General features: G+C 37.2%; 3 protein-coding genes across 3 annotated transcripts in view; 2 read left to right on the forward strand and 1 right to left on the reverse strand.

Moving 5' to 3' along the window:
• Nucleotides 1–14,879, forward strand: part of esamb (endothelial cell adhesion molecule b) — a gene marked incomplete at both ends in the record, with an annotated part of 58,619 nt that extends 43,740 nt beyond the window's left edge. The window contains 7 exons of the mRNA XM_079246379.1: nucleotides 1,678–1,823; nucleotides 3,690–3,891; nucleotides 4,358–4,525; nucleotides 7,389–7,433; nucleotides 12,273–12,395; nucleotides 12,490–12,619; nucleotides 14,408–14,879. Of these exons, the coding sequence (XP_079102505.1) occupies nucleotides 1,678–1,823; nucleotides 3,690–3,891; nucleotides 4,358–4,525; nucleotides 7,389–7,433; nucleotides 12,273–12,395; nucleotides 12,490–12,619; nucleotides 14,408–14,879 (1,286 nt within the window). The remainder of the gene's footprint in view (nucleotides 1–1,677; nucleotides 1,824–3,689; nucleotides 3,892–4,357; nucleotides 4,526–7,388; nucleotides 7,434–12,272; nucleotides 12,396–12,489; nucleotides 12,620–14,407) is intronic.
• A 1,106-nt stretch (nucleotides 14,880–15,985) lies between these two features.
• On the reverse strand, nucleotides 15,986–22,851 carry acad8 (acyl-CoA dehydrogenase family, member 8). The gene is made up of 11 exons (XM_079246486.1): nucleotides 22,736–22,851; nucleotides 22,083–22,183; nucleotides 20,737–20,906; nucleotides 20,305–20,414; nucleotides 20,126–20,202; nucleotides 19,905–20,042; nucleotides 19,661–19,796; nucleotides 18,037–18,134; nucleotides 17,752–17,904; nucleotides 17,096–17,198; nucleotides 15,986–17,014 (listed from the first exon to the last, which is right to left on the reverse strand). The coding sequence occupies exons 1-11, from the start codon at nucleotides 22,842–22,844 to the stop codon at nucleotides 16,959–16,961; spliced, it is 1,251 nt and encodes a 416-aa protein (XP_079102612.1). The 5' UTR covers nucleotides 22,845–22,851; the 3' UTR covers nucleotides 15,986–16,958.
• A 573-nt stretch (nucleotides 22,852–23,424) lies between these two features.
• On the forward strand, nucleotides 23,425–27,182 carry thyn1 (thymocyte nuclear protein 1). The gene is made up of 8 exons (XM_079246157.1): nucleotides 23,425–23,560; nucleotides 25,649–25,705; nucleotides 25,776–25,945; nucleotides 26,023–26,091; nucleotides 26,511–26,603; nucleotides 26,684–26,779; nucleotides 26,861–27,011; nucleotides 27,084–27,182. Exons 2-8 carry the CDS (start codon nucleotides 25,657–25,659, stop codon nucleotides 27,128–27,130), a joined length of 675 nt encoding a protein of 224 aa, XP_079102283.1. The 5' UTR covers nucleotides 23,425–23,560; nucleotides 25,649–25,656; the 3' UTR covers nucleotides 27,131–27,182.
• Nucleotides 27,183–27,660: the final 478 nt, after the last annotated feature.

Here is a 27,660-nt window from a genome sequence, read left to right on the forward strand (position 1 = left end):
GGAAGGCGTGTCCAGCTGAACAGATGTGGAGATTTTAGCTGGCTATCTATGATTTATATTGCTCGCTCTCTTTCATCCCACCTACCCGTGATCCCTGAGCAGCTATCTAAACGCATGAGGAACACTTTTCCCAGCTTTCTCCTCTGCAGCTGAAGTGGCAGCAGCAGCCATCTTTTTCAGTTCTTGCTGTAGTTTTTATAACCAAGCTTCAAACTGGAGGCGCAGACGGACCCCGGCTGCTGGGATCAGCTGATCCAGCTTCAGTTGTCTGGTTCGGGTGACTGGGCGCCCTGTGAGTTGGACATCCTCCTCACTGCTTTTTTTTCCCCTTTTTAATCCACATCATCTTGTTTCTCTTTTTGTCATCAGCTGTTGTGAGCATGACCACATCCTGATGGTTGTTATCGTTTTTCCTTCTCTGTTTGCATGATTTCTCTTTGGAAATATCTTTAAGTCTTTGACGTGTTGTATTTGTGAGAGCATATTTTCATGTTTGTGTACGTTTTCTGGTCTGTAGATAGATGGGAGCTACAGAGACATGGGAGACTCAGCTACACAGCAGTATTTATATATTTGTGAATATTACTCTGTAAAGTGCAACTCTGTTTATTCATAGCTGTGAGGGGGAAATTTTCGGTCAAATGAAAATTGATACCAGTTAGCTGAAAATTTCTCCAACTTAAAGTGTAATTTTTAGATGCTTCAGATCAACTTGGTTCTTATGTTTAGTTTCATTTGGAAGTGTCCTTGTAAACCTGCAACTCAACTAAATGTATACGTATTTTCCTTTCTAAATCATAGACATTGAGCTTTTTTTGTGATGCACTTTGCTTTTGTTTCCTAAGAAAAGATTTTATTTTGAGCTCATTTTAAAAGCTTCGAACAAAATATTATATATATATATATATATATATATATATATATATATATAATGTATATATATATATATATATATATATATGTATTTTATATGTATATGTATTTATATATATATATATATATATATATATATATATATATATATATATATATATATATATATATATATATATATATATATAAATAATCTGCATATGAACTAAAGAGCTGAAGATTAAAATGAGTAAAAATAACAAGATTTTAGCGAAGTGAAAGTGTCTTGCACCATGCAATAACTATCCCATTTAGTCTTGTTTATGCAATATTTACATTTGGTTTATATTATATTATTATTATACATTTATATATTTTGTAGTACTGGTTTTTCAGAACCTTAGTTATTGTATTTATTACAAAAAGTATTTTCTCTTTGTCTTGTATGATATTTCATATTACTTTGTACTAAGAAGCATTTTTGTTCTTAGAACTCAAATTCAAGAATTTAAACAAAAGGTGCAAAACAACCATTTACAAAAAAAAAAACCCACAATATGGATAGCAAATAAGCTTAGTGGGTAAGTATAGTTATCTTCTTGCAGTTTTTTCTGACTATATAATCACATGGAAAAGTACCAAATATTTGCCTCTTCCAGATTCTCAGATAGAGGATTTGCTTCTTCTTAATACATCTTTGAAATTATGTTTGGCTTTCACAACAATTTTCCCCTCAACACAGTAAGGAGTACAGTTAATACAGCAAGTACAAAGAACTATAACACTCTAGTTAACCCATATGGGCCTGTGTTGTTATTGTTCCAGGTGACACCCAGAAGGTGGAGATGCCCAGCAAAGAGATGGAGGTGGTGAAGGGCCAGATGGTAGTGTTGCAAGCCTGGTACAGCCCCAACTCAGACATTTCCCAAAACACGGTCATTTGGCACTTCACAGGAAATGAGTCAAAGCAGGTGAGAATCTCTATCACCTGTCAAATGTCTGTCTCTACTAATGTCTGTTTGGATCATTTATATTTATTTATATTAATATTTTCATTTCATTTATATGAGAAGAACACAGGTAGTTTGAGGTTGAAATATTAACCCCTTAATCATCTAGACTCCTCATCCGGTCCGTTTTTCTGTATTTTTTAATATAAAAAATAATATCTACAATCTGGGCTGCACGGTGGCGCAGTGGTTAGCACTTTGGCCTCACAGCAAGAAGGTCACTGGTTCAATCCTTGGCTGGTTTGGTCAGTGGCCTTTCTGTGTGGAGTTTGCATGTTCTCCCCGTGTATGCGTGGGTTCTCTCCGGGTACTCCGGCTTCCTCCCACCATCCAAAGACATGCATGGTAGGTTAATTGGTTACTCTAAATTGCCCCTAGGAGTGAGTGTGAGCGTGAGTGTGGTTGTTCGTCTCTCTGTGTGGCCCTGCGATGGACTGGCGAGCTGTCCAGGGTGTACCCTGCCTGTCGCCCAAAGCCAGCTGGGATAGGCTCCAGCTTCCCCGCGACCCTGAATTGGAATAAGCGGTTCAGAAAATGAATGAATGAATATCTACAATCTATTAAACGTTTCATATTTCCAGTGCACCTGTCGACCCGTCAGTAGCATTGAAATATGGTATTGATCCAATTCTACGGTATCAATGCTTTTCAGATAAAATAATAATATATAATAACTGTATTTGCTTATTATCCACAAAGGCTGTGAGAGACCTCCCTTCTTGGACCATAAAACACAAATAAATAAATAAATAAAACAACATCTTTGCACAAGACTTTGTCATCATCTTTGCTGGTTAACATTCCTGGATATATGCACACATCTGTGAAAAATGGCTCATACATTGTCAGAGATTTGAAAATCATCTACTGGGTAAAAAAAAAAAAAAAAAAAAAAAAAAAAAAACCCAAGAAACTATCATGTCAACATATCAGTTGTGATAATATCTTAGTTTTTTGGGGTTTTTTTTTAGCTTTCATTAGTTCGGTTGTGTATTTCTCAGAGTGTATTTCTCCTCCGCTGGCTTCGAAGTTTTCCTTTTAAATCTCCAATAAACATATGTTGTCATATGTTTGACCCTGCTCTAATTTCTTATTGTACAGAAAAGGAGCGCTTCTTTAGGGATTAAAAATTACAATAATTTACGGTGAGTTTGCTAATCCTCACACTAGGTATCAGAGTTCAGCTAGCTCGAAAGTACTCGGCTCAAACTGCGCTTGCTCATATTTTAATCAAAGCACGAGGAAGCACTTTTATATTGCATAACATAGTTTTTTTTTTGTTTTTGTTTTTTTTAAATCCATCTCATAGTTTCTAGGTGTAAAAGGATAATCCGTAGTTCAGGATTATTGCAGTCATCACTGCTAATGTCTAATTCCCAGCTGAAGGAAGTAAAGAAGAAAGGATGGCTGCCATTAAGGGAAAGACATCACTGATGAACATTTAACTCCTTTCTCTGCTTGACATATTATGAACTGCTCATGAAGTTGCACATTTCTGCATGTGCAGCGTGTGTGTCAGCATGATTAATATAATCTAAACAATTTCGGTGTGTGATGCCTGTGAGCTTATCTCAAACAGAAAATCAGCCTAAATTTCAACATCCACCATCTGTACATGTCAGGATTATCTTCATGAAGGACGTCAATTTCTGTTGTTAATCTGCACATCTTGACATGACGGCAGCAAATAGAATTAAAGTCGTTTCATACGAACAGAAATATGCATTCATTTCAAAATGGTGCCATTTGTGATGATGCCGATAATTACCAATGCAGTAAATGCAAAGAGCTGCAAGTTGCTTCCATTGACTGACTCTCTTTGTGCAGGTGATTAACTTCAGCTCAGGCAAAGTCGGGCATGGGCAAAACGAATTCACAAAAAGAGTGGGGTTCAGCGTGGCCATGCCCTCTGCCAACCTCTCTGTCTACATCAACAACACCCAGGAAACTGACTCTGGCCTCTACTTCTGCCATGTAATTGTCCCTGGAGGTCATGGCATTTCTGGAGAGATGCGGCTTAATGTTAAAGGTAACGGGTCCATAGCATCACAGAATTCTCAAAGGTTAGATGTAATCAGTAAAGTCTGTGACGCAGCTCAGTCATTTCTTTGGATTTAAAAAAGTTCAGGCCTTTGTAAGCGGAGGGCACACTTTGAGGGTTTTTGGATGTGCACAGTTTGTTGAAAATAATTTATTTATGTGAGAAAGCTCAGGCCAAATAAAACTCATCTGCTGTTAAGGGATCCAATGGGCTCTGAAGTCATTATGTCATCTTCCAGAAGCAGATGGAAATAGCAGAGGGAGGAGGACCAAACATCTACTTATTTTTATGCAATCTGGCTACTGCTCTGAGAAATCTCCACATTGCAAGCAGTGGATTAAAACTAATGTACATGTTCAGGAAGAGGTTACTGATGTATATCCTTATCTTACATGTGTGAACATTCAGTAATAACCATGTCTGTCTGTCTGCTCAGTCCCTCCCTCTCCTCCAGTGTGCAGCATGACACCTCCCTCTCCTCCAGTGTGCAGCATGACAGGAAACCCTGTGGTGAAAGGCAACGTGACTCTAAGCTGCATGTCCAGTTATGGAAAACCCGCTCCTCATTACAAATGGACCAAGGCGGCGCCCATGTCTGAGGTCTTTTTCTCCCCGATGCAGAGTGAGTATGTCTCCTGTGAGAATGCACACTTACACACACACACACACACACCTATCATGTGTGACCTTCCAGATAATTTTTATTTGCCCTGAATTCTTTAAATGTAATTGTTTTAATACTTTAAGTACATTTATTCAAGTTCTATTTACTACATTTTTATTTACATTTTATTCACAGCAGACATTTAAGAAGTTCAAAACTAAAAAAAAATCTGAGTTCATTTGGATAAGTAGTTCCACTGTCATCATATTAATGTGACAGCTGATGCACTTGAGTCATTATTGATAAAAATATGATGAATAAAAATATTTTGTATTCACATTTTATCTACTTGTGCACAAAATACTTTTGCAGTTTAAACAGTTAATTCAGTTTAAACAATTTGCTTTCGTGTTGTTGGAATTTTGTCCAGCCATCATCATCACAGCAGACAAGGTTTTTGTACCAGAGTGTGCAATAAAAGGTAAAACTGCCTTCTATTAAAGACATAATTACATTATAGACAGATTCCACAACTTTACAAGCAAAAAACCAATATTCACAGAAAGAGAGAAAGTCACTGCAGGATAACTGTCAACAAGATAGCAGGACTGCAGCTTAACCTCAAGGGCTGTTTAAGTCATCTGTTGATAATTAGTGTATTTTATCATATCACAAAGTGAGCAAAAATTGCGATATTTGTTTTTTTCCAATATTGTGCAGCCCTACTTAAAAGTTAGAGTGTCAAAAATGAACCCGTGAGAACCCAGCATGACATATAGGATACATACAGTTTCTCAGACGTTAGACATCTTTTTACAGTACAAACTTTGCTCATGATCCTGTGGAACACAATCAAATTTTTGTCTTCTGGCCTTAATGGACACCAGGAAGCAGAAGAAATGTCCTTTAAAAAAATAATTTTTATTTTACATTTTGTTAAATGGATAAATAAAGACCTCATATTAAAAAATAAAACTTATCTTTATGTTGTTAGTATATCATAAAGAAATTAATAATATTGTAACAATAGTGAAATGGTTGAAATTTGAAACAGTAGTGTTACAACACTTAATTTGGGTTTTACTAACCAAAATCAATTGGTAGAAATGGCTCAGGCAGGTTTAAAGAAATGCATCAGTTACTGAAAATTTACCTCTACCAAATGGTAAATTGTTGATTTGTTTAGGAGTTCAATTTGAGACTGATTTTGTGCATGATAATAAAAGACAGAAATATGTCATTAAAAAGATATCATGTTTCATTCATATGAGAGACTCTCACCACACAATCATAGAAAGGCAGAGTCAGAGGTAAAAAAGAAAGCAGAGGTAACCTTGAAGAGATTCATTTATTTTTTCTCTTTTCAGGCAACTTAACTGTGAAGTAAAATTTTTTTATATATATATATGACAATTTGTATATATATATATATATATATATATATATATATATATATATATATATATATATACGTATATACACACATATATATATATTCATATATATATACATATATATATATATATATATATATATATACGTATATACACACATACATATATATATTCATATATATATATATACGTATATACACACATGTATATATTTTTTATATATATTTATATATATATGTATATATATATGTATATATATATATATATATATATATATATATATATATATATACATACAAATATATATTATATATATTAAATATATATACATATATATATACATACGTATATATATATATACACATATATATTATATATATTAAATATATATACAATATATACATACAATATATATACATACACATATATATATATATATATATATATATATATATATATATATATATGTATACAAATATATTTTTTATACATATATATATATATATATATATATATATATATATATATATACATATACATATACATATATATATATATATATATATATATATATATATATATGTATATATATATATGAAGATTTAAAAAAATAAAAAAAACATCAAACTCTCATTGACTTGTTGTGAATAAATACTTTGCTGCAGCTGTATGTTATTTAAAAAATAATTTTGTCCAGAAAATTTGAATAAACTTCACAGTTTGAGAGTATTCAGACATTTTGCCTGCTGTTGAAGATGCTTCAAATATGTATCAGAGGAAGATCTTTGATTTTCCATAACATGCTGCCTCAAATGCTCTACTGAAGTAGACTCATAGTATCCCGCTCTTTAATTGCTGTCTGTGAGAGAGTAAAAAAACATGTCTTGCATTATTTCATAGATGCTTATTTTAAAATGAAGCTGCAGAGAAAACACAATCTGTTTCTGAACAACAGGACTTAGGCTGATTGATTGCGTATTGACTTAACTGCTTTGATCCCTGGTCCTGATCTCTTCATAACAGAAAAGTCCACAGAATCATAAGATGAAAACTACTCCATCTGATTGTGCATTAACCCAGGCTTTCACAGTGTTGTATGCACACTCAAGCCCACATCACATTTGTGTGTACATTGTCTCACATGCCACGCTGTCTCATAATGACACACATTCAAACGCTTCGCTTTTATCTGCGCTTATACTAACTCTCGTGACTCTTGAACTCTATTCTGCCATCACTGCTTATCTTTTTCAGCAATCTCTCTCCGTTGTCTCTGCTGATCCTCATGCACTCCTCATTTCCTGTTGATCTCATCTAACAAGCCCCATGTCATTACTTGATCAACCCCTCTAAGAAGCATAAGTTGGATTTGGGAATAAGAGTAGCACACATTTTGCCCTCTTCCCATGAGTTTACACCACTCCTTCCCTACTTTTCATTCATGCTCCCTTTCTCTCTCTGCCATCTTCCTTCTGCACAAAACCCAGAATGGAGAGTCTGCCCCCAGCCTATACTTGTCCTTGGGTTCATGGGTAAGGGTTTTCATCATCTTCCACATGTTCACCCAGCTCCAACAAACCCTGGTCCGGAACCCTTGACATCCCCAATGAGCCACATGTTCTGGATTCAGCGTATTCTGGCCTGTAGAAAAGCTTTAAAGGAATAAATATCAACCCAACTTCTAATAATAATAAACCTAAGCTTTTTAGCCTTGAAATTTCCCTCATTTTTTTAATTTTTAGACATTTGACAATTATTCATGTTCAAGCTTTGTTTTAACTTTGATCGATAAGTAGGATTTTTCTTCTTTAATGTATTCACATTCTTTTTTTTTTTTTTTTTTTATAAAGGGTTGAATTTGTCCTTTAAATCTTGGAATATGTATGTTGTGTTAGATTTAGTTGTTCATTTGGCCATTGGCTGTTTTTAATCATTATTATGAGCAATAATCTCAAATGTTCTTGTTTTTTTAACCCCTTAGCATCCTTGCAATCCTGCAGGAACATGCAAAGCATCTTACCTTCAAGTCACTGTGATTCCAAAGAGTTACATTGTCAACAACTAAAAATAATGCTTTATTACAACATTAATAATGAATAATATTTCAAATGTGGTTTTATACGTATTTAGAAAATCTACCTCCATAATAAAAACATTGCTAAGAGTTGTCACTTAGCCTAGCTGGTTATCTAGACAGCAGGCTTCAAATAGAAAAACTAGTTTAGCCAAGCATTGTGCAAACATTAATAATCCACTGAACACTACAAATTATGTCAAATTATTTTTTTTTTATCCAAAACAAGTTGAGAAAAAGTAAGTTAATGGCGTTTTGAATTAGATGGTTACCCAAATTAGGTGCTAGTAAGTTTGTAGGTTTTACTGTTTAGACAACTTTAGCCTACTGGGTTAATAAGCTAGGCCTTGTCTTTAGCAATTCTAACTGCTAATAAGCTTCTGACCATAGACTGTATATAAAGAGATGGACGGAGCCTCTGTGACATCACCCATAGGTTTCTGAAGAGCTGAATTGAAGCTCGGTGGGCGGTTCCTACCGTCGCCATGCTGGCACCGTCATGCGCATCGTCTCACTCGGAAAATACAAATATGGGCAAAGAGGTGGAGCTGAGAGGGCAGCCGTGAGCGTCATGGTGGATGATTGATATCAAGCGAACTCCGAGCTTTTTGTAGCTAAAAGCTAACCGAGCTAACCCCGAGATAATGGGAGCTACCCAGCTAACGGAAATAATCGGGCTAAAGCTAAGTCACATTGTTAACCGGCTAAAAACCGCGGTTGTTTTACGTTCTTCTTACTTGAAGAGCGAGGTCGGGTACCTGTCAATCAAAAGGACACGCCCCTAAATATGCCGAACTTCGAGATTAAATTACTTTTAAACGGGCGAGTTAGAAAAAAATTCACTCCCCCCACAGTTGTCATGAAGGTAACCTGATCTATTAACCGAAAATGAATTTTTGAACCAGGCTGTATACATGTTTATTTCTGCTGTGAAGTTGGCCTTTTTAACATGGGAGTCTATGGGGATTTGCTCTGTTTTGGAGCCAGCCCCTAGCGGATGAAGGGGGAACTGCAGTTTTATGCACTTCCGCATAGGCTTCACTTTTAACCGCCGGAGGTTGCCGCTTGCTTCTGACTGTTGAATATTTCATGCATGCTAATAGTTTTCAATCATCTCATGATAAAATGAATCAGATTTATATATATATATATATATATATATATATATATATATATATATATATATATATATATATATATATATTCTTCAGCTCCACTTTTATTTGAAGATTACTTCTCGTGTAACCGTATTCTATAAAAACCAAGAATAGTTTTGCTTGAATATTTTTTTAACATGTCTTTCTCAAGAATATGAAAGATCATAAAATTCTTATTTCTATTGTTCTATTTTGGCTTTTTTACTAGTTTCAAAAGTTTCAGTGAAACAAAATTAGTCTTTGTAAAGTTAGTCAGGACAGTACTTCAAAGCTAAAGAAACACTTATTTAAATTTTATTGTTATAGTTTCTGACCAGTTGCAACTGTTTACAAATAAATCAGGTGCTAGCCGCTCATTTTCAAGCTCACCTTGATCTTAAAAGTATATCGCTTCTTACAAGGCATCACACTGTCATAGGCCTTAAGAATGTCATGCGAAAGTGAGAAAAGAATCAGTAGAAAGTTTGGTAATTCCCTGTGAATGAAACAAAATGTACCAAATAATTTTGGCTGTAGACTTTTTTCATAGTTTTTCTCAATTAATTCAAAGATTTTACTTAGTTACCTCCGCCGCTTTTACGAGCGTTTATCTGTTTGTTTGTCTGTGTTTAAGACAACTCGAAAAGTTATGGACAGATTTTCATAAAATTTTCCGGAGTTGTTGGAAATGTGAAAAGAACGAACTGATTTCATTTTGGTGGTGATTCGGATCACCGTTTGGATCTAGGATTTTTTTTTTTTTGACGGATCCGAGGTTTTGCGTTCTCCAAATGCTTTTCTTGTTTCATAATGAAACATTTGGTCAAGATATTTGCAGTAATCATGAAAATAAATCCCACTTTTCTGATAATTGCATGTTTTATGTATACTACAAGCTGCAAGAGAAAATGTGCTAATCGCACAAATCATCACCAATTCTAATGGTGATGACAGTGCTGCATGATTTTTGTGCAATGATCTCAGGGCTCTGCAATGGGTTAGCAACCTGTTCAGGCTGTGTCCTGCCTTATGCCCAATGATTCCTGGGATATCCTCCAGCTTCCCTGCGACCCTTAATTGGACTAAGCGGTTAAGAAAATGAATGAATGAATTATCTTAGGCAACACCTGCTGTAACATCAGCTCCTCTCAGTTCTTACTCAACTGGGATCTGATCGGGCTTGAACTTGCTCCAAGCTGAGAGGCAGCTGACATGCAACTAATCTGTCTGAATTGGGTTTGGTGTTGTGGCTAGGGGCCTAGCCATCTGACAAAAAGATCCAAGAGCAGATGCTGCAAGAACAGAGGTTGAGTACAGACAAGGTTTAGTAAATAAACAGTGATGGGAGCCAGAGGGACGATGCAAGAACACAAAAATTCTCTGGGAGGATTTGGAGGTGATTAATGGGCGTTTCAGTGAGGAACAAATCCAAATAGTGACCTGGTTAGTTTACTGAGTCCCGGTGGGAGTCCGTGCAGAGGGGAAGGTGTGGCTGGTGAATAGTTAGAAGATAGAATACGGGGAAGGACAGAGGAGCTTGCTCGAGACACAAGGAGGCAGGTCAAGCAACTCAAGTGAATGTTTTTATAAGTAAAACACTCAACATTGACCAGTCTCTGGTCTGGTCTTCCTGGAACCTGCTTTGTCCCACCTAAGGCTCAGAACAAGCACCACAGCAAACATGACTGTGACAGTTGGTTCTTCACAGCTGGTTTTCAGGCAAAGGGATTAAATAATCAGAGTAGGACAGGTGCACAGCATATTTGTGCACAGCTGCTTTACTGGCATTCCCTTGCATTTTTTTTTTCTCCATTTCCCATAATTTAACCCTAAACATAATTATAGATATAATCTAATTATACTTTAAATTCAAGAGGATAATCCTGCAGCTAGATTCAAACATTCATTTTTGTAGTTAAATGATTCAAATTAAGCCAAAAATCTGTTGATATTTATGTATTTATTTATATCAAACGATCAGATTATATCATCTACTGCTACAATTGTAGCTCTGAGGAAAATTTGTATGTGCATATACAACATTTTTGCATGTATAACATATGTTTACATGTGGAAATGGAGGGAAAATCCTGCACCCTTGACCCACACAGTGAGGAAATCTGAAAAATATTTATACTGCAGAGCTGGTTCACTGGGGGAGAATGGATGCATTTAGCTGCTTAGGGTCAATGCTCTAATTGCCTGCATTCCCACATTTGATTCAATTCTAGTGTTGCAGCAGCAGATATGCAAAGCTTATCCTTGCTCTTCATTCCCCATAACTTTGGAATGACAGCAGCTGTTTGGACACAATGATTTTAAAGAATTTTCTTATCTCTTTCATTAATATGTTGTATGCTGGCATATTGTGAACCATGACTTTTCATCTTGGATGATTAAGATGAGCATTACTTTTCTCGCTTAAGGGATTGACAGTGCAGAGGGCAGCAAACAAACACAAACACTCATCTCTGCCTCAGCCAGAGATGCAGAACTTGGAGGTTTAAATCATGAAATAAACTGAAGGCAGAACTCCCCAGGGAAGTATGGTCTAACACACACAATGATCCCACAACTGAAAGCAGAAACCAAGCCGTATATATACACACACAAACAGAACAAGACATGGGTGGAATGACTTAACTAATGAGTCCAGGTGAGCTATTGAACAGAAAAGCAAACAGGAAACTAGACATCAGGGAACTAAACCAGGAAAACTACAAACTAAAACAGGAAACCAGGAACTAAAGAGAACACATCACGTCCTGACAGCAATATGATGTTGACGATTGGATTTCAGAGGATTTGTTCTGATAAGTCTCTCATGAGGCTTGTTTATTTTTCTGCCGCCTGTATTTGTAACGTCGTATTTTAGAGACAGACGTCATAAGAATAAGCTGTGTGCAAGGTGCAAACAAAAGGGGTCATGACTCTGGGGTGGGAAAGTGTTAAAACAAAAGTAATGCATCTGCAGAAATTTCCAGTGAGTGTCTATATTTAATATAATTAACTCATTTTGTTAATTCAGCTCAATAGCTTCCCAACATCTAATTGTGTGTTTCTGATATTCACTGTCTTCTTGTGTAGATCCCCTGGTTTGCCACACTTACTTAAAAAAAAATTATGAAGAGTTTAACTGCAGTCTTTTTATTGTTTTGCAGATGAGAGACACGGCACCCTCAGGTTGAGCAACCTTACCAAAAGTATGTCAGGAAAGTACATCTGCAGAGCCAGCAACACAGCCGGCTCAGACAGCTGCTCCATTAATCTGGAGGTCATCACCTGTATGTACCCCTCTTAAACTCTGTCTCTCAGTTAGCGCACACTGCAGCTGTGATGCTAATTCACTCTAATTGCTGTTTGTGTTGTGCTTCTCAGCTTCCAATGCAGGCATGATTGCAGCAGCTACTCTGGGGTCAGTTGTGGGACTGGTGGCCATGGTGCTCTTCCTCATATTCATACTAAAGAGAAGACGGGACTCAGAGGAGGAGATGTCGAACGATATCAAGTGGGCATTTCATTATATACACTTAAATGTGGTTGCTGTTCACAAGGAAGGAAACTACAGAAGTATTCTAAATTAGTAATCTGGATATTTTTGTTGGACGAAAATAGCAGCAAACACCAGATGCATTTAAGCAAATCTTAAACATTGAAGGCGGAGTTGTCTGGTTGTGTGTGTTGTGGTTGGCCATTTTCCCCAGTTTGGCATGTAATGGTGAATAAGTATTACAAGGTAATTTGGTTTATTAAGGTTTTGATGTTTAAAATCCTGTAATATATACTTGCTTGGGATAAATGTTGTTACTTCTGCTGACCTGAACTGCAGACTTTTCTTGTTAGGGAATATTCTCTATAAAAAAAAAAGGGATGTTGCAATAAAAGGAGTTTGTATTTAACAATAATCAGTTTTACTTTATTAAATCCAGTTGGGAAATTGCTTCTGTGTTGCTTCCGTCTCTAGATTTACTTGAGAGCAGTTAGGGGGTTAAAGGCCTTGCTCAGGGACCCAGATTGGATCACCTCTGTGAAACTAGTTTATTGGAATTCATTTTATTAATTTTTTATTTTCATCTTAGTTAGTTTTTTTCCTGATCCACTAAAGGTTTAAAAAAGAAAACAAATTAAAATCCACTATTTTCACAACCTTACTTACAAAGTTCTATAAATTTCTTAATAAAAAAAAAAGTGTAAAGTTTTGTAAATCATTTAAATCCAACAGAATTTTTTTTAATTCCTAATATGACGAATAACTTCAGTGACAGGTCTGGACAACAGGTGGACTACTTTAGCATGGAAGGTAATTTACCACAGAGCTGTGATGAAATTCAAATTATAATTGTAATTTTTTTAATTATTAAGGTAATCTTTAGAAAGATATCACCGGGCTTTGCTCAGTAACATTTTTTTTTTCCTAAGAAATATGGTCCTTTCCTCTGCCCCTATTGAATGCAGGAATCTGGTGCAAAGCACAGTTCTAAGGACATATTTTAGTTGACGATAAGGGTCCCGGGAATGGAAATAACTCTGAAACTTCAGAATGGAGCTCGCAGAGCTGAACCTTTCTGATTGGTCAAGTGTTCTCAGCATTTCTTGCCTCAGTTTTCACCACATAATCTTATAAAGTTAAACAGCTCGTTAAACAGCCACATAAGCTCATGAAATGTTTGGTTTAAGCAGCAGGAATACTGTTTGAAGAAACTAAATGTAGACTTCACTCTGTAGTTTTGGGTGTCTGTCCCGTACCTAATGTCATTACTGTTTCATATGGTTAGCTTTCCATCAAAAGTTGTAGTACATAAATTATTACAGCTGATATACTTTCTGGAAGGTCTCAGAAAAGGCTCCAAACAGCTGAGACAGTGGAACTGTATTGTGCTGGAAAATAACACTTGACCTTGAAGGAAATAAAAAATGTGTAACTGCTTAAATGAAAGCTCCAGGTCATTAAAAATCTAGTTGTTGTTGGCTGAATTAGGAATTTACAGAGTATATGCAGTTATTTTCATGACAGAAACATATTTCTTTTTAATACGCTCTTTATGGGTCTAAAGATCACAACCCCTTAATATACATGTATATCTTTTTTTTAGCTTCTCCCTTGTGTGCAGAGATTTGTTTGAATCTTTTTTTTTTTTAATATTATGTGCTACAGATGATGAAAAGAGTTGTTTTTTAATACTATTTGCATTTCTAACATTTGATGTATTGTCTATGTACCAATTTTTGTTTAAAGATATTTGGTTTACTGCACAAATGGTTAAAGTGCTTTTTTTTTTCTCTTTGTCGACTTCAGGGAGGATGCTCAGGCACCAAAGCGAGTATCATGGGCAAAGAGCAACACTGGCTCTGACATTGTGTCCAAAAATGGCACGCTGTCTTCCATAGCCACCAGCCCTCGTTCACGAGACCCCCATCAACCCAACTTTCCATACCCATACTCCCCTATGTCTGTATCAGACACAGGCTCTGTCATCAACGCCTACCAGCTGCGACTTGGAGAGGCCACCTCGCTGCAGGGACTTCCTGGATACAACTTTGGAGGCACACCCACACGTAAATACAAGCGACCTCTAAGTGCAAATGGGGGCCCTCCACAGCTTCTCAGAAGCCCTTTAGTTAGCATTCCCAAAAGGACTGAGGGGGCTCAGCCTCAGGTACCACCTCCACTCACCGTGTCCCCACAAATCAGCTCCTCCACTCTGACACGCACAGGAACGGTCACCGTCATGGTGCCTGCTCAGAGCCAAGCCGGCTCCCTGGTGTAGCCAGCAGAAGCAGCTCCGACGGGCGGTAAAAGGACAGACAGAGAGGATGCCTTTAGGTGGAAAGCACTTTCTCCAAGACCTGAGAGGTTGTCTGAGAAGAAAACATTTCACCTTTGGTTTGTGCTTCATTTGCACAAGTTGTACCTTTTTAGTTTAATGAAACTGACTCAGTGCAGTGTTTCAGTTTCTTTTCAGCTTTCTTTTTCTATTTGCATTCAGGCTGACTACAGAGATATTTATTTTTGTTTGTGTGCTAAAGAAGCTAATTCCAATTTGAGTTGCAAAGTTTAGGCCAGCAGTTTGTCTTGATACAGTCAACCACAATGAATGAATCCGTTGTTTTGCAGTTCTTGCAGAAATGTTTTGGCTACATTTGTTTGGTTTGTATGCTAACTGGAATATGAACCATTTCTCTTTAATATACATACTTCATTTTTATTTAACTTTACCTCCCTGTACAAGGATCATCTCCACTTTTCTCAGGCTAACTGCACTAGTTCTGAGCAAAAACCTACAATTCAGGTACTCAGAAGTATTTCACTTTCTGTCACCCCACATTAACATCATGTTGACTTAGAGATGGTTTAACTTCTATCAATGTCAATATGATTTTGTTTGTACTGAGGGTACATACTTACTGAGTTTTTTGCCTGTTATGGTAGCTGGAATGTAACCAAAGTAGTGAGTATAACATGGTTAAAGTTTATGGTTTATGTATTTTCTGAAGTGCTTGGTTCAAATTCGTCACTGGAAATGTAAGATGCCATGTGATGAAGATGAACAACAGAACACAGCAGCAGATTATTCCCGATGATTTACCAGTAAATCTGCTTAGGATTTTCTTGTAATATTGAACTCTGGAAATACTATGGCAGTGTTTTATTGATGTTGAAAGGCTAAATGTGTCAATTTTAATGCAGTTTTGACTGTTGACAGTTTTTTTTTTTCTTTCTTTTCTAAATAAAGTATTCTGGCGTGTTCGACTGCATTGTCACCAGTTCACATACAGACACAAGCGGACGTGTAAGAGCAACAGAGATGAAAGGAACTCAAGGAAACAAAAAGCAGACTGGTTCCTTTTGGGAAAAGTTTATTTTGGAGTGTGATTGCAAATCCAGAAAACATAAAACTCACACATTTCCATCATTCTGCAGACAAAATAGGGCAAGGTAACAGATTCAATGCAGTAACTATGACATAAATACGATCAGAAAGGCCACTTGGGAACAGATATGCTGCCACTGCATGTGATACAAACATCTAGACGCTCATGTTAAAATAAAGTTGGTGTTGAATCACTGTAAAGTAAGTAGGGAAAAGCATCCTAATCTGTTTATACAAAGTGATTTGAACAGCTAAAAAAAGAAAAGAAGACAAATTCATACCACCAATCCCAGTTTAACCAAAAAAAATGTTACGTAGCAAGAAAAGCAGGAGACATGGATCAACATCTCAGTCGGCTTGGTATTACAAAGTGTCCTCAGTCTACTTGCAAGTTGAACAGTAACAATTACAGTTGTGTGTAATGTTGGTGCTTCATTAGCATTGGCTTTTAAAAGTCATGATAAAGTCTTTCATTACTTTAAGGGGGAGCACTGTGGGAATTTAGCCTCAAAAAGTGGTACTGCCTGACAGGTCAGGGAATGTCCAGTATTGCATCTGCCTGCAAACGGGGGATAAGGGGCGTGTTTGCAGTCTGACCAGCCAAGTTTTAGCAGCATATCTGCAGGCTTTTCCAGAAAGCTGCAAAACACTGTCCAGACATAGAAGATGAGCTCCCACATCACTCACCTATATGAGAAACGTAAGTGTATAATATTCATGATGATCTATGCAGCAGTTAGATGTTTCACTTTGTATCACTGATTAAACAGCCGGTTCGTTACTCATCATTGCTATCCCAAGGCCCCCTTGTCTAAACTGGAGCTAAAAACACAACAGGTGATCTGATATTATGCTAGAAAATCCTATTATGTTCTGAATGGTTTACCTCAAACCTCCCAGCCACTTTTGTTAAGTGTGTAGAGTCACACAGTCACAAACAAGACCACAACAAAATGGTCCAGGAGAAAAGATTTATCAGGACTCTGACAGCAGATTTCTGGATATAATCATCCTCATCACCTCGTTGGTTCCTTTAAGACAAACAGGAAGAGTCATGCAGTCTGGAATTGTTCTACAAAACCAAAACAGAGAATAGCAGCAAATAAACTCACCTTCAAGTATCTGATGGACTCTAATGTCCCGCACAAACTGCTGCACAGCGTAGTCTTTCAGATAACCGTACCCACCGTGCATCTGCAGAGCCTGGTTGCAGATCTGTTGATTGAGATCAGGAATAACTTAACATAAATCTTTCAGTTTTTGGTTTTAAAAGTTTGTAAGTGAGCAGGACAAAGCCAGGGTCGACACTGAATGAGAACGGTTCAGGATGCTGATGACACAGAAAAGCAACTTCTCTATTTTAATGCTCTGTCACTATTTCAGAAAGAAAGAAAAAAACAATCGGATAATCCTGCATATAAGAGATGACCAATCAGTTATATTACATCCCTGTAGGGCAAGCAATGACTAAGAGGTTTAAAAGAAAAACAAACTAGAAAAGAAACCTTTTGCTCTGGATTCTGAACGCACGTGACGGATTTGTGTTTTGTGCTCCCCGTCATCCCGAAAACAAAAACTGTGTCACACACGAGAGGAATTTCCTTTTGTCTGTGACTCTTATCTTTCATATTAACGCCGATGTAGATATTTTATATAAGCAGAGTACAAATGAAAAAGAAATTAAGCGTACCCAGAGAATAAAGCTGATATTATTTGATATTTTTATTTTCGTACAAATGAAGACATAATGCTTCATGGCAATACTCACATTAAAGCATTCATCTGTGACGAAGAGCTTGGCCATGGAGCAGAGGGACACCGCATCGGGCCGGTTCTCCTGCAACGCCTTTGCAGCTTCACGCACCAGGAGGCGGGACGCAACCAACTTGGTGGCCATTTCTGCCAGTTTGAATTGAAGAAACTGCACACACCAACACAGAGGCAGCAAACATGTTGAAAAAGATTATCAGCAGGAAGGAGAGCAGTGCAACACTTCTGAATTGTTGTGGGAGTAAAAAAAAAAAAAAAAAAAAAGAAAATAACATCACGTCACCTGGTTGTTGGCGAGGGTTTCTCCAAACTGCTTCCGCACCAGCATGTGGTCCTTCGCAAGCAGCACGGAGGCATGTGCAGCCCCCAGAGAGCAAGAGGCTGATGACAGTGTTAGAGATAAAACTGATGAGTGACCTCATTACAAGCTAATAGCAGTAAAATGTCATGTTTTAGCAGGATGAGTTTCATGTCGGCGACATGTCCCGTCTATTTGGATTGAAGCGCAATCACCGGTTTTTCACAGCTCGAAATACAGACATTTCTGCTCATGCTGACGAAATCAAGAGCGTATGTCTCTGCTTCTAAATTCACCTTTTTATTCATAAAAACACACAAGTTCATCCAACTGCGATAAAACCTTTTGACATGCTATAAGCGCCTAAAGGCACCGCTGCAATATGCATGTAATTAATGCAAAAATAAGCTGCCATGAAGCTCATTCAAAGCTGATTTAAAGAATGATCATCTATAAAATCTGGATTTCTATCGGACTTTGATGATATCTGAAGTGTAACCCTATTTACATTTTTAAAAAAAAAGAAGAAAAAGCTAAATGAAAACCAAAAGCAAGGATGTAAAACTTATTTCAACATTGCTTCTATTTCATAAAACCTCAAAAAGTCAACATGAGAAATTATGAAACTGAGAAAAGCTTTAGTTTTTAAGAGGAAAAAAAAAAAACGTAAGAGCGACATATTTCAGAATTAATTGGACAGAGGCGTTTTACGACCGAGTTGCATCACCCCATCTGTACGTGTTTGGGGAACTGAGATTAAAAAAAAAAACAAAAAAACACTGTTGTGCTTTTAAAAGTGAAATGTTTTCTTTTTCTTAACTCAGATAGTGTTTGAGCTGCTCAACAGTTTGGTACCATCTTTGTTATATTTCACTGAATGACTCAAATGCACAAACTATTCTTCTCTTGCTGAAATGATGCTAAATTGGGATTTTTAATACGGCATGAATAACTTTTCTTTTTATGAATACATTAAATACTAGTGCATTTATTTCCCAGTTTAATCTCTTTGCATTAACACATTAATGTTGACAACTCTAATATAAATCACAAATTTATCTGATAAATAAAGGCTACAGTCTTTTTTTTTTTTTACAATGATCTTGTGAGCCGGGAAATAGTTATGGGACCTTTGAGTGGGTCAGCACACCCAGTTTGAGACAGGCTGCCTTATAGACCATACTGCTCATATACATGCAGGATGTGGCTTAGTGTGGTTTAATATGTCTAAAATTATATCTGCACACAAATATAAACTATTTGTGGGCAAGGGACAAGATTTTCAGGTCATTTTCCATTATTAGTTTGCTTTTTATTTGCCGTTTGTTGGTCAGTCAAGTTAGAGCTGGCTTTGGAAAAATACTAGTAAAAGGTCTTATCAAACCCAAAAAATATAGAATATATTTTGGGAAGTACTGTCTCAGAAATACAATTATTTAGCTTTTATATTTTATATTTTCACTTGTATTTTATACTTTTTTTTTTATTTCTGTTTATGCTTCTTATTTATTCATTCAGTTATGTATTACTAAGTCTGTAAATCAAGTCAATGCACAAAGCTTCCTCAGAAATTCTTTTGCCTGGACGATAAGGTGCTGTAAGTCCTCACCAATGTTAATCCTTCCACCATTCAGACCTCTCATGGCAATGGTGAAGCCCTGTCCTTCCTCACCGAGCCGGTTGGCTACTGGCACTGCACAATCCTCAAATATCACTGCCCTGGTAGGCTGAGAGTTCCAGCCAACCTGGAGAGCAAGATTGGATGAGATCCGAATCACTGTGACTCAACTCTGCCATCTAGTGGTTAGCTGAAAACACACCCAACAGTTCAGATGAGCAACAGTGAACTCTACCTTTCTCTCCTTTTTGCCAAAACTGAGTCCTGATGTTCCCTTCTCCACCACCAAACACGAGATGCCTTTAGGTCCTTTACCGCCTGTTCTGCACATCACTACATAGACATCAGTGTCTCCTCCTCCACTGATAAAGGCCTGAAAGGTCAAATAGGCACAAATTTAAGCTTATGGGAGTTGCACATACTTAAAACATCAGAGAAAAGACTAGTTTGAATTACCTTAGAGCCATTTAAGATGTAATGGTCACCTTTCCGCTGTGCAGAGGTCAGGAGCGAAGCAGCATCACTTCCACTGCCTGAAAAAGATAATCCAGGTTTTATCAGTAAACAACCTTTTGCTGGTTTGCAACAGATATGAGAGAAAAGTAACTACAGTTTCTTTGCACTTGCAGACTGACCTGGTTCAGTGAGACAATAAGAAGCAAACTTTTCCATCGTACAGAGATCAGGACAAAATTTCTCTCTCTGCTCTTTATTGCCAAAGGTGTCGATCATCCAGGCACACATGCTGCAAAGACAGAAGTATACCACAGATTATACTCACATTGATTACTGAGCGTATTTAAATGTTATGACACACTTGCAGGTGGAAAACGTAGAAAGCCTGAGGAGAACACTTAAATATTTTTACCCCTTGTTTCTTTCACCTGCGATGAAACCACACTGACTCAAAAACTATAACTTTCACTGACCAAGATTAGGTCATTTGGGACATTTTATGAAATTCAATGATATTAAACATCTGAGAATTTTATTTCTTGACTTCTTACTGGCAGAATTTGATTTGAATAGCAGGAACATGTTATCTTTGCTATGTGAGCGAGCCATACTTGTGGATACTGATGTAAGCTGTAGTGCTCACACATCCCGTGGACAAAGCCTCAAAGATGATCGATGTGTCCAGCCGTGAAAGGCCTGATCCTCCGACGTCTGGCTGAACGTAGATCCCACCAAACCCCAACTGAGCTGCTTTCCGCATTGTCTCTACCGGGAAGATTTCCTGAAGGAAAAATGAAGAAAGTGTCTGTGAAACAGCCCACCCAGTATCAGATTTATAGGGAAAGCAAACAACATGACATTTCTTTAATTTGACAAAATAAATAACTCCTTGCAAAAGAACTGAAAAAGATTAAAAGATAAGTGTGTAAGAATGACCAACATCTATTAGTAAAAATGGTTGTGAATGGATGGTGGATGCTGCAAATGGATCAGATGGCCTTGGGTACACTAATGACTGCACAACAGGTAATTACTTCAAAATATTCAACAATTCAATATATGAATTGTTATCTACATTCACAGACACCATAGTAAAAATGGCAGCACAAATATGGTAGCTACCATTTAGGCTGACCCAGGGCAAGATATAAAATTATGTTCTCAGGTCACAGAATGCATAAATTTTCTCATTTATAGGCTTATTTAGTGATACCACCACATCTACAATAACCTAATTGTGCATAAGTATGATTCATCAGTTTATTAGAAAATTACCATATAAGGTTAATGTCAACCAATTAATTAATAGATGATGGCCAACCTAACTGTGCTGTTAGTTCCAGCAAAGATACAGAATGTAGCAAAGTCTGGGATGATCGGCTAAAAGATGTTACTCTGCTCCAGTAGAGAGCTGGTGCTAAAATAACACCAGTTATTTTGGTGTTTTGTTGCTTTTGTGGCTGAAACAGAAAAAAACTGGTTCTAAGTTAGGGTTTGTCTTCAAATCAACACTGGGGATACTGGGTGTGAAAAAAGGCTTGCAAATTATGCCTCCTTTACTCACATATAATCTTGCTAAAGAATAAGAGCTGGTTGCTAAGACATCTGAAAATAAGGGCCTAATTTCTCCAATAAAGGAGATCACAGATTATAGGTTGAATCTATAAAATTCCCATTTTTAGTTTAAGGTTAGGTTAGTTTTTCCAAAAATCTGCATCTCTCCTTTAACAAGTTATTGACGTTATTATGCATAACATACCAAATTTTAGTATTTAATCTTGAATAACTTTAAACTTAACTAAATAACAACTAAAAAGCTGCAATCCTAAACTAATATAGAACAACAGATTTTATTTATTTTTATTGTAAACTAGATTTGCAGAACAGTATTAATTGTTAATAAAGATGTCTCATGCGATTTACCATGAATAAAATGAGATGAATCTCTACAACCTACCTTTTGGTCCCATTCGGCCATGTGAGGAGCCATTTCATTTGCTGCAAAATCAAATGCTACTTTCTGAAACTCTTTCTGTTCATCTGTGAGTCCATAAGCAGCTGTGAACAGAGCAGAAGATGTTCAGTAAATATGAAGAGAGACAGATGTCACATTGTGTGTGGTTTTCTCCACATTCATGCAATCACCTTCCTGAATCAGTGCTGCCATAGTGCTCTGGAGCAAGAAAACAAACCCCAGCTGCAGACACTACATCTATCCAACACATTTTGTATGTTTAAATACATGACTACAGAAGTTATTCAAGACTTTCTGTCTTAATCAGAAAAATATGAAATGATGAAATGGATTTTAAGTTTTGTGGTACATCATCCTGTTTGTGAGGAGGGCGGCGTGAAGGAGGGGCGTGTAGCCTCTTCTGCTTTACAACTGGAGGACAGAAGAGCCATGGCTAACCAATGACAGCAAGACAGCCGATTCTAGGTGAAGTGTATTTTAATCTTTAATTCCAACTCTTATGTTGGCTTCAGGTGGAGCGACTGGTGCTGTTTATGACATTAGCTTGCTGGCTAACTAAGTTCTATTTGGATTTTCTTTAGCAAGACAGCTGTCATTCACATAAACCCTTAAAGTCTTAACTTCTTCAAACTTACGGTCTATACATGACGCTATCCCTCTGCTCTGTGAGTTTCTGCTAAATATCCAACGATTGATGTTGGAGCCCAGTCTGGCAATTCTGGATAGAGGTCCGACCACAGCCATCTTTACCACCACAGTCTATGATTATGACACTCGCCGCTAGTGCTGTTGGGTAATGTAGTTCAATCAGATACGGAAGCACTAGTTGGGGAGTGCTTGATTTAGCACAAATCACTTTTAGATAACGCTCCTTCAAAGCGGAGTCGATCTGGTCAAATGAGCCTCTAACATTTTAATAATGAAACTTTATTCTAATATTCCAAATATGTTTATTTGACATATTTATATTGCGAGTACAGTTTAAAATAAATTTAATAAAATAAAATTTAAAAAAATTTTTAAAAAAAACAAAAAAAAACACTGGAGCCACCGCGTGCTCCTGTGGCTGACGTGAATATGCAGAGGGGTTAAGCTAAAAGGCTAACGGAACGGAAGAAGCCGGTACATGATTCGAGCGCACCTACAAGTTTGTTGACAACACGTGTACATGGACTTTTCGCGGGATTTGATGGTGCGACACTTTACGTCTATTAAGGTAAGACCTGAGGTGATGTGGAGTTTATGTACAGGCTAGATTTGGATTTAGATGGGAAGTAAGTGTGTGAAGGTTTCACGGACAGTTGTTGATAAGGTGTATACCACGTGGTGATGTTCCACATTATTTTGGTACACAGTACTTCAGTCTGATCAAGGCTACGGTTATTCTGTCTAGAGTTATTAAGAGCATTTTTTGTTTACGGAATAAAAAGTAGCGAACATATTTCTTCTCTTCATACTGCGTAAGTTCAATATATGAGCTTATATACCTAGTCTACCGCAGGGCTAACACGGAAACAAACAACCACTCACTAAGTCATTAGTGATTAAATTGTTCTGGGCAACATTCGTAAAGAAATTAATCTTAAAGAGACAGCAAAACCAGAAAGTGTTCATCAAAATAATGATGATTATGTAAACTAATTTCCAGAAAATGATTATAGAAAACCTTTATATAAATAAGATCTAAAGCAGGACTGCAGTACTGGTCTGCTTTGGTTTCAGATACGACTTCTGGCCAAAAAAGAAAAAAAAAACAAAAAAAAAACGAATCAGCCCTCTTATAGGATGTACAGTCAGTCTTTTTATTTTGCAAACATATTAGTAAAACTGCACTAGACATGTATCACACCAAAAATTCTGCCATTATTTCTAAGACCTTTGAGATTTATTATGCATCACTGAATGTCACATGTAATAACCCTCTGTCCGTGTCTGCATCTCTTTATCCCACTGTAACCGTATTTTCTCTTTGGTCAAAGGCATTAAAACCTGTTTCTGTATCTTTGCTTTTCATTTTTCAATTATCAAGGTATATTGCTTTGAGTTTTCTGTCCTGGTATGGACATTCTTTTTTTTAAATTTTTTTTATTATCATCCCATTTTGCTTTTGTCCCAAAATTGACGATGCTAATTGGAAACAACCAACATCTCATTGCTACTATCCAAGTTGGAAGACGTTTTTTGGTCCTTTCTGTTAGTAGGAGACATAGATAAGAAGGAAATGCATGGTGCATTAGTGTGTGTGGGGTGTGTGTGGCTGAGGTGGTGGTTTGCATGTGATTGGGCATGTGCATGCACAGAAGTGTATAAAGGCACATACTCACCTGGGAGGCAGATGAGAGAGTTAGGGTGGAGTAGCCATAATTTTGTTTACCGCTATTCATTCATTCATTTCTGTCTGTTTATCTCACTGGTTAATTTCCCTTTATCCATCCTAGTTGCACTGTTATAGCTTGGGAAATGCATTAGAGGTACATAAAATGCATCCCTGGATCTCAGCGTTTCTGTCTGAGAACTTCCTTGCACGTCACAAATGAGCAAACCCGAGGACCTGACCCTTACTCTCAGCAGCAAAGTTGGTTTGGAAGCCGCAATACTGTTGTTTTCACTGACAGCTCTCTTACTGGTGACATGTTTTCTGCCAGTCATCCAGCTACACAGCATATGTAGCTCTGCAACTGCCCCCTCTGTTGAATATTTAAAATATAAGAGACAAACAACCACTTATACCTACTCCTAGGTGGAATTTAAAAATGGCGATTAACCCAACATATGTGTTTTCAAACGGTAGCAGGAAGCAAAATATTAGGAATACATGAACACAAGCACAGTGGGATACCACATCACTGTGCTTCCTGCATTTAAACATGTGCATGTAATTGTTTTGGAAGTATCAATTTTTGTTCATGTGTAGTCATTTTTACCAGGGGTTGTTGTAAAAAAAAAAGTGATTGTTTAATGATTGCTTTCCATTTTCCTTAACTGGAGAAGTAAACTGGGTCATTACATTATTTATTTTGTCAAATTAAAGAAATGTCATGTTGTTTGCTTTACCTATAAATCTCACACTGGGTGAGCTGTTTCACAAAAACCTTCTCCATTCTCAGTGTACATTAACCTTGACTCTTAAACTGTTATAGTGACATCTAAGACAAAGAATTAATAGAGAATAAATATAAAACCACAAGGACAATAAGAAGTTATGCATAAAACGGATGGTATGGCCTCCACATAGCTCTGAGTTTGGCATAATGGAGTCAGACTGGTTTTACACAATGGGAGGGAACGGGAGATATAGAAACAGACCGAAGTGACTCAAAATTTTAGTTTATCATTTATTTTTAGGAAGCTGCTTCACTTCACATTTAGTACTTTGAGTTGATGCACAGTATTATAAACAGGGATAAAATCACCTATGAAATACTGATTGCATAACGTTAGCATAAATTTCTGTAAGCTAGAAGGCGGGTTATCAGTGAAAAACAATTTGACAAAATCCCAGAATATACATCACACACATCTCTCAAAGTTTCTGTTGATCTTTACAGATTGGGAGATGCCACCAAGGAAAAAGGCCAGGTTGACTGATAAAACTGCAAGTTCAGGTAAGAAACTGATCTCATAGATTTAATTGTGTCCGATTATATTTTCTTACAAGTGTTTGCAATAATGCAGACAAAACTGATAATGGGAAAACAGCTTCTGTAGCCGGCAAGGAGGAAAAAGCTGCAACTTCTGTTGGGAAAAATAAGGAGGGCTCCAAGTCTGCTGGATCTGCAGAGTACAGCCACTGGCTGATGAAGTCTGAACCGGAGAGCCGCTTTGAAAACGGTATTGACGTAAAGGTACGAAGCAGTGCAGCCAGTTCAGACAGTGGGAAACTCATCGGCTCTTGTCTTGACAAGCATGCTTTGTTCCGCAGTTTGGCATCGAGGATCTGAAGGGTCTGCCTGATCAGACTAGTTGCTGGGATGGTGTACGCAATTATCAGGTAGAGCCTAAAATCAACTTCTGTTATAAATCAATTAAAATCAAATCAATCAAAGATACTTTATTCATCCCCGAGGGGAAATTCAAGGTTCAAGCCAGCTATTCCAAGGTTTGACATACAGACATGTAACATTTATGACAAGTTTACAGAACCAAACTGAAGCTAAGGCCTCGCAGCCAGTTTTACCGGCGCCGCCTTATAACAGATAAGAACAGAGACACATTAGGATCATCGGGGTCGAGGGAAAAAAAAGACATGTTGCTCCGGCGCGGTCCTAAGAGACAGGACAAAAAAGATGTTGGTCAGAAGTAATTGATATAGCCTGCTTTCCAAAATCTTTTTTTCCATCTTATTCTCACCTTCTTTATCTAATTATTATATCAAGAAATTTATTAATTCACTCAGTCTCGTGTCTGCAGGCTCGCAACTTCATGAGGCAAATGAAAGAAGGGCAGCTGGCTTTCTTTTACCACAGCAACTGCAAGGAACCAGGGATTGCTGGAATCATAAAGGTGAGTCACTCCTTTTTTTTTTTCTAGTAAAAATAAAACTCTTTATCAGATTTGACATTTAGTTGAGTTTCCTCATCTAGATTGTGAAGGAAGCTTATGTGGACCACACTCAGTTTGACAAGAAAGATGTCCATTTTGATGCAACCAGCAAAGCAGACAACCCCAAGTGGAGCATGGTAAATAAAAATTATTCATTCAGCAGAGCTGCTGATAATCATCATACAGTCTGAAGGCTGAACTCGCTGTCTGTTTCTCAGGTAGATGTTCAGTATCAACGAATGATGAAGCGCTTTCTTCCTCTGTCGGAGCTGAAGAAGTACCACCTGCAGCATTGCACCAGTGGGGGGCCACTAAAGGATATGGCACTGTTCACGAGGGCCAGGCTCTCCGTCCAACCGCTCAGCTCTGGTACGTAAGAACCAGTCTCTGGGCTTCGTCACATAGTTAGTGGCTGGTATTAATCGCTGTTTCTTTCTGCAGAGGAATTTGACTTCATCCTGAGTCTGGAGGACAAAGAGCCGCTGTGAAGATGAGCTTCATGACGCAGCGAAATGATCCAAGAATCACAGCCATCGACCTTATGGTTGCGTCAGATGTTGCTGCTGTAATAGTTTCTGTTTTATGGAATATTAAATGTTTATTATGACTCAGATTTGGGATCTTCTCTTTTTTGGAAAAGAATCAGTCACTGTTATTTGTGCTGTACACTGAGATGTGATGTAAAATGTATTCTAAAGTGTTGCTTGGGGTGACTTTTTGCACACTGACCTCATGCAATTTGTTATTTGTACACAGTGTGAAAAAACTTTACACATTGTAGTAATTAAACCTTAAAAAAGTATATATGTTGTGTGTCCCATTTGAAGTTAAAAATAAGTTTAATTTATGCACTATGATGACGAAGCCAATGGAAAAATAAATGTGTTTTTACATCCTGTCCAACTTGTGATAATGCAGAGAATACTCCTACCCTACTGGACACATCCATGGGAGTTGTCCTGTTTTTGTTCGTGAAGAAAAACATCAGAAAAAGGTTTCAAAAACTACCATTTATTTA

This window comes from Telmatherina bonti (genome assembly GCF_933228915.1).
Source record: "Telmatherina bonti genome assembly, chromosome: 9".
In the NCBI taxonomy this organism is placed as follows: domain Eukaryota; kingdom Metazoa; phylum Chordata; class Actinopteri; order Atheriniformes; family Telmatherinidae; genus Telmatherina; species Telmatherina bonti.

Coding starts and splice junctions, on each gene's coding strand:
- acad8 (XM_079246486.1), bottom strand. CDS start 22,844: ATGGCTGTGGTCGGACCTCTATCCAGAATTGCCAGACTGGGCTCCAAC. Junction 20,203..20,304: donor TTATTGTCTCACTGAACCAG/GTCAGTCTGCAA, acceptor TATCTTTTTCAG/GCAGTGGAAGTGATGCTGCT. Junction 17,199..17,751: donor TCACAGATGAATGCTTTAAT/GTGAGTATTGCC, acceptor CTCAATCAACAG/ATCTGCAACCAGGCTCTGCA.
- thyn1 (XM_079246157.1), top strand. CDS start 25,657: ATGCCACCAAGGAAAAAGGCCAGGTTGACTGATAAAACTGCAAGTTCA. Junction 26,092..26,510: donor ATGGTGTACGCAATTATCAG/GTAGAGCCTAAA, acceptor TCGTGTCTGCAG/GCTCGCAACTTCATGAGGCA. Junction 26,780..26,860: donor ACAACCCCAAGTGGAGCATG/GTAAATAAAAAT, acceptor TCTGTTTCTCAG/GTAGATGTTCAGTATCAACG.